The 6,000-nt window shown below is 58.9% G+C and overlaps 1 protein-coding gene across 1 annotated transcript; it reads left to right on the forward strand.

Moving 5' to 3' along the window:
* The first annotated feature begins 4,320 nt into the window (after positions 1-4,320).
* LOC123723316 lies at positions 4,321-5,380 on the forward strand. Its single transcript, XM_045685899.1, has 2 exons — positions 4,321-4,654; positions 5,277-5,380. Exons 1-2 carry the CDS (start codon positions 4,321-4,323, stop codon positions 5,378-5,380), a joined length of 438 nt encoding a protein of 145 aa, XP_045541855.1.
* Positions 5,381-6,000: the final 620 nt, after the last annotated feature.

Raw genomic sequence — 6,000 nt, forward strand, 5'->3', positions numbered from 1 at the left:
AAGGCGGTCGTCGCTATGGGTAAAATGGCTATTGGGTGGAGCATGGCCACTATCACGGCAGTGCAGGCTCAGCCTCTGCGCTGTTATAAGTGTATGGCCATACACGGGCTCTCTGTCCTTCAGAGTGTCAAACGGAGGTAGAAAATGGGCAACTCTGCTTCCGTTGTGGCAAAGAGGGACACAAGGCTGCAACGTGCGAGGCCCCTGCGAAATGCACAGTTTGTGCAAAGGCAGGTCGTCCGCATAGTCACCTTATGGGGGGTGCTAAATGCGCACCACCTACGGTGAAGGGGAAGGTCCCTAAGATTATGCCTCCCCAAAATCCGCCACAGAACCGACAGGCGGCCGAGGAAGATATGCAGGTGTCTTAATGTCTAGACACCTGCATATTGAATTTCTGCAGACCAACGCCAACCCCTCTTTTTTTTTTTTTTTTTTTTTTTTTTTTTTTTTTTTTTTTTTTTTTTAAACTGCCCTCCGACGCATTATGGCGGGGCCACGGGAACGCGTGAGCTTACTTCCGTGACCCCGCCTGCGTTGTCGCCCACGGGGGGGGGGCTCCTCTCACATATTTGTGGGGTGAAGGGCGGCGGCGAATTGCCGCCTCCTTCGCCCCACTCTACGGCGTCGGAGCGGGGGCGCCAGAGGGTCTCTCTCGCGCTCCCGCTCCTGTGCCTCCTTCTGCGAAATCACTTCTTCGCAGAAGGAGGCAACGGCGTCCCAGGACCTCTCACTTCCTAACATGGCGCGTATAACGCCAGGAAGTGAGAGGTCCCCACCTATCGTCGCCACCAGGGTGCGGCGCTCTTCTGTCCAGGCGCAGCACACTTCCAGTGTGTGCTGCGCCGTATCCTCGTCGTCGCCGCACCCATGGCACGACGCCGTCTCCTCCCTTCCGATCCGACGCAGATACTGTCCGAAACAACCGTGTCCGGACAGCACCTGCGTGAGTCGGAAGGTGAGGGACCCGTGGCCCCTTCCGCACCACTCCGGGAGCTGTGGGCGGATGGCCTCTACTGTGCGGACGCCATATTCGACGTCCGCTAGGCCTTCCACCCAGAGCTCCATGGTCCTCCGCTTTCTCCTCTCCCGGGCGTGGGCGAGCTCCTCCGGGGCGAGAGATTCTCCCCGGGTTCTTCGCTCAACCCGCGCCCGGTATGCCTCAGCCAGCACTCCCGCTTCTATCTCCCATGGGGGAGTACCGGCCAGGACGCAGGCCGCCGCGTGGCCTACCGTGCGGTAGGCCCTGCAGGCACGTCCTGCAATGACGCGCTGCGGCCTGCGGAGGAGGGCCCTGTTCGACGCGTTTAGGGCCTCTGCCCATATCGGCGCGCCGTACAGGGCCATGCTGCGGACGACCATGGTGTACAGCTGCCTTGCTTGTACACCCGGACCCCTCAGGTTCGGAAGGAGCCTCGAGAGGGCTGCTGCCGCGCCTACGAGCCGGGGGGTTAGCGACCGGAAATGCTCCCCAAAACGCCACCCCCCGTCGAGGACAAGGCCCAGATACTTTATACTGGCCTTGACCCCGACCTCGTTCCCGTTGACCCGGAGTGTTGCCCCCGACGGCACCCTCCACCTCGGCCCTTTAAAACATAGGGCCTCAGTCTTGGAGAGCGCCACCCGGAGGCCCAGCGCTTCGATTCTCCGGGTCACCAGGGAGGCTCCGGCCTCAGCCCTCCGCCTCAATCTCCTCCAGGTGGTGTCCCGGACGGCGATCATCGTATCGTCTGCATAGCAGATAACCGCCATCCGGGGCAGCACCTCTCCGCGGATGGCCCAGTCAAAACCGATGAACGCCAACCACTCTGCCCGCGCACAGGACCTGCTCATGCAGGTTCTGGCAGAGTGGAAAATTGCCGTTGCGGTCGTGGCCGAACCCTACGTGGTTCCCCCTCACCCAAATTGGGTTGGGGACACAGAGGTTTTGGTAGGTATAGTGGTGTCGCCAACAGGCCCGCATCGCCTATCCCTTAGGGATAGAGGCGCGAGTTTCGTGGCGGCAAATTGGGGAGAAATAATACTCGTAGGAGTTTACTTCTCTCCAAACAGGAGCCTCTCGGAATTCGAGAGGTTCCTGGATGACCTGGAACCGGTGGTGCAGAGAGCATCGCCGGCCCAGGTCATCGTGATGGGGGACCTCAATGCTAAGTGCGCAACATGGGGGTCCTCCATCACTGATATGAAAGGGGCGCTTCTTCGGGACTGGGCTGCAGTGATCGGCCTGGTTCCGGAGAACCAGGGCAATGCCTATATGTGCGTGCGCGGGCAGGGGGGCTCCGTGGTGGATGTCACATTCGCCACCCCTGCCATTGGCGCACGCATAACGTGTTGGCGTGTCCTGGAGGACGTGGAGACCCTTTCCGATCACATGTACATTCGGTTCAGGGTCTCCAACGCGCCCCACAGGCCACAAGTCCGTGTGGCGGGTGGGCGAGGCGTGGAGAGCTTCCCGTGGTGGCAGCTCTCACGCCTCGATGCGGATCTCGCGGAAGAGGCCGCTATAGTCCATGCATGGGCGGAAGAACCTCCACATACCGTGAGGGTAGAAGAGAGGGCTGTCAGGTTCCACCGGGACATGACGGCCATCTGTGACGCCGGGATGCCCAGGGCGCGACGCCCTGCGTCCCGGGCAGGCGTATACTGGTGGTCGCAGGACCTTGCAGTCCTACGCGCTGCCAGTAACGCTGCCCGGCGTGCCTTCACCTGGTGTCGTAGACGTCGGCACCGGGTAGCTGGCGAACTTGAGCGCCTTCAGGCAGAGCTCCGCTCTGCCAAAAAGGTGTTCGTCTCTGCTATCGGGGCCGCCAATGACGCTGCCTATGCGGAGTTCTTGGCGACCCTCGATGCGGATCCGTGGGGGCGCCCGTACCGCATGGTACGAGCAAAATTAAAGGTGGCGCCTACCACGGAAGACATGGAGCCGGCTGTCCTCAGCGCGGTGGTCGAGGGACTGTTCCCAGACAGCCCTCCTTTCGAACCGCCGCGCATGGCTCCTCCCAACGATCGGGAGGACGAGGTAGCCGCCCTTGAAGCTCCTCCGATTACGGAAGTGGAGATCGATAGGGCGGTCAGCCGGCTCAGGAGGTTCTGGAAGGCTCCGGGATCAGATGGGGTGCCGGGAAAGATACTCCCTATTGCCTTGAAGCACCTTGGGGAGCGACTTCGCCGCCTATTTAACGAGTTTTTGGCGGTCGGTCGCTTCCCCGGGGTGTGGAAGGAAGGGCGGTTAGTGCTCTTAAGGAAGGAAAATCGCCCAGCAGATTCTCCTTCCGGGCACCGACCGCTAGTGATGCTGGATGAGGTCGGGAAGCTACTCGAGAGAGTGTTGGCTTCCCGCATCATCCAGCATCTCGCAAGAGGGGCCGCAACTCTCTGAGAACCAGTTCGGGTTCCGGTTGGGGCGATCCACTCTGGACACTTTGACCGCACTGAAAAGGTTCTCAGAGGGTGCAGCCGAGAGGAGGGAGGGGGCCATGGCGGTATCGTTAGATATCGCCAATGCCTTCGGCTCTCTCCCTTTCGGGGTAATCGAGGAGGCACTCCGTTATCACGGAGTGCCCCTCTACCTCAGAAGGATTATAGGGCACTACCTGCACGAGCGGGTAGTGTCCTACATGGGGAGGGGTAAAATAAAGAAAGAGCGGCGGATGACCTGCGGTGTTCCCCAGGGGTCTGTACTAGGACCCCTGTAATGGAACATCGGCTTTGACTGGGCCATCCGCGGTGAGGTGCTGCCCCGGATGGCGGTCATCTGTTACGCAGATGACACACTAGTGGCCATCCGGGAAACCACCTTTGCGAGGCTAAATAGGAGGGCGGAGGCTGGGGCCACACTAATAATCCGGAGGATCAGGGCGCTGGGCCTCCAAGTGGCACTCAGTAAAACTGAGGCCCTTTGTTTTAAAGGGCCGAGGTGGAGAGTGCCGACGGGGGCCGCCCTTCAGCTCGATGGAGCCGTGGTCGGGGTGAGAGCCCGGATGAAATATCTGGGCCTCATACTCGACGGGGGTTGGCGTTTCAATGAACATTTCAGAACGCTGACCCCCCGCCTTGTTGGCGCAGCGGCGGCCTTGTCGAGGATCCTCCCAAATCTGGGAGGACCGGATACACCCTGCAGAAGGGTGTACTCTATGGTTCTCCGGAGCATGGCCCTATATGGCGCGCCCATTTGGGCAGAGGCCTTGGACGCAACTAACCGAGCCCTCCTCCGCAAGCCGCAGCGTATAATCGCCATACGCGCCTGCCGGGCCTACCTTAACTGTGCGGAGGAGCACGGAGGAGTTCGCCCGTGCTCGAGAGATCAGAAGGCTAAAAACGATGGAGCTCTGGGTGGATGGCCTGGCTGGCGCTGAACATGGCGTCCGCACAATACAGGCCATACGCCCACGGCTCCATCAATGGAGCGTACGAAAGTACGGATCCCTCACCTTCCGGATCACACAGGTGCTGTCCGGTCATGGATGTTTCGGACGGTACCTGTGCCGGATTGGGAGGGAAGAGACAGCGTCGTGCCATGGGTGTGGCGCTGAAGAGGACACGGCGCAGCACACCCTAGAGGTGTGCACAGCCTGGTCCAACGAGCGCCGCACCCTGGTAACGGAAATTGGCGGTGACCTCTCGCTTCCCAGCGTTATAGACGCCATGTTGGGAAGTGAGAGGTCACGGCGAGCGGTTGCCTCCCTCTGCGAAGTTGTTATTTCGTAGAGGGGGGCAAGGGAGCGGGAGCACGGGGAAAATCCCCTGGTACCCCCGCTCCGACGTAGAAGAGTGGGGAGGCAAGGGCGGCAATATGTCGCCGCCCTTGCCTCCCCCCTCAACAGCCTTAGGGTGCCGGAAACGGGGGGATCTGTCACCTGTGGCTAGGGATCGACCTCCCCTGTAGTAGGAGCTGCCTCGGCAGCTGGCGCAGGCGGGGTTGCGGACGAAAGCGAAATCGTGCCCGCAGCCCCTCCATCATGCGTTGGAGGGGGGTTGGTTCATCAGGGGTTTAGTGGGTATGCTTCCCATCTGGAAGAGAATCCCACATAACTACCGCGCCTCCCCCGGGGCGCGGAGTATGCATAAAGCATTTCCCTCTGAAAAAAAAAAAGGGTTATCGTTATGCAATTGGTAAATGTGAGCTCGAGGTCATCACATCTGCATGCTCCTTTTTATATCCTTGTAAACAAACAACACATCGATGTTTTAAATTTTCTACCAGACAAGCAGTACTGTATACTTATGTGCAAGAGTAAAATATATCTAACATAGACATGTGCTATTTTAAATTTCAGTATTTTTATTTGTACTGAATAAAAAAGTTGGATGGATTGCTAAATCTCTAACGATGGAGCAAAAGAGGATAAAGGATGTTGAAAAGATGAACAAGGAAAACTGACCCTGTCACCATATGAGGTATTAGCTAGGGAGAGAATCTGACGAGTTTTTTTTAAATAAATAAATAGGGAATAAATCCAACTTACTATGATCTCAGTCACCCCTAACTTAAAGTAGGCTTTGAGTCCCTCCCACGGACCTGCTCGGTTGTCCGAGTGGGCGGAGAGGTGAACTCCGACGTGGCGCGTCCCCTGGTGGTGGATAGGGGAATGCCCCGGCAGTGTGCCGGGGTAGGGCGTTAGCCCCGCGAACCAAACACTAATGTGGAAGGAGCGCCTTGTGGTGCTCTCTCGAGGGTTGCTGCCCGGACTCTTCCGGTACTTCTCTGATCATCAGAGTGGACTACGGGAGTCTGGGTAAAAACGGCGCGGCGTGTCCGCTGGTCCTTATGGCCAGGGGTGCTGGCTTCGGCTGCCGTCGGGCAACCCGTAAGTCCACATTGAGCGGAACCGGGGGCTCTGTGCATGTAGCATGGGGCCGCGAGGAAGAAAACCTCTATAAAAAATCACCCCAATTCCAAGCTTCGTCGCTCGGCGATGGGATGCATGACTGGTGGGAGACCAGTAGTGAGGGCGGCACTACCGGGGGGGGGATTTTCTGGGGAAGACAAAAAATGGAAAG

Source organism: Papilio machaon, chromosome W (assembly GCF_912999745.1).
Source record: "Papilio machaon chromosome W, ilPapMach1.1, whole genome shotgun sequence".
Classification (NCBI taxonomy): domain Eukaryota; kingdom Metazoa; phylum Arthropoda; class Insecta; order Lepidoptera; family Papilionidae; genus Papilio; species Papilio machaon.

Coding starts and splice junctions, on each gene's coding strand:
- LOC123723316 (XM_045685899.1), top strand. CDS start 4,321: ATGGAGCTCTGGGTGGATGGCCTGGCTGGCGCTGAACATGGCGTCCGC. Junction 4,655..5,276: donor TATAGACGCCATGTTGGGAA/GTGAGAGGTCAC, acceptor TTTAAATTTCAG/TATTTTTATTTGTACTGAAT.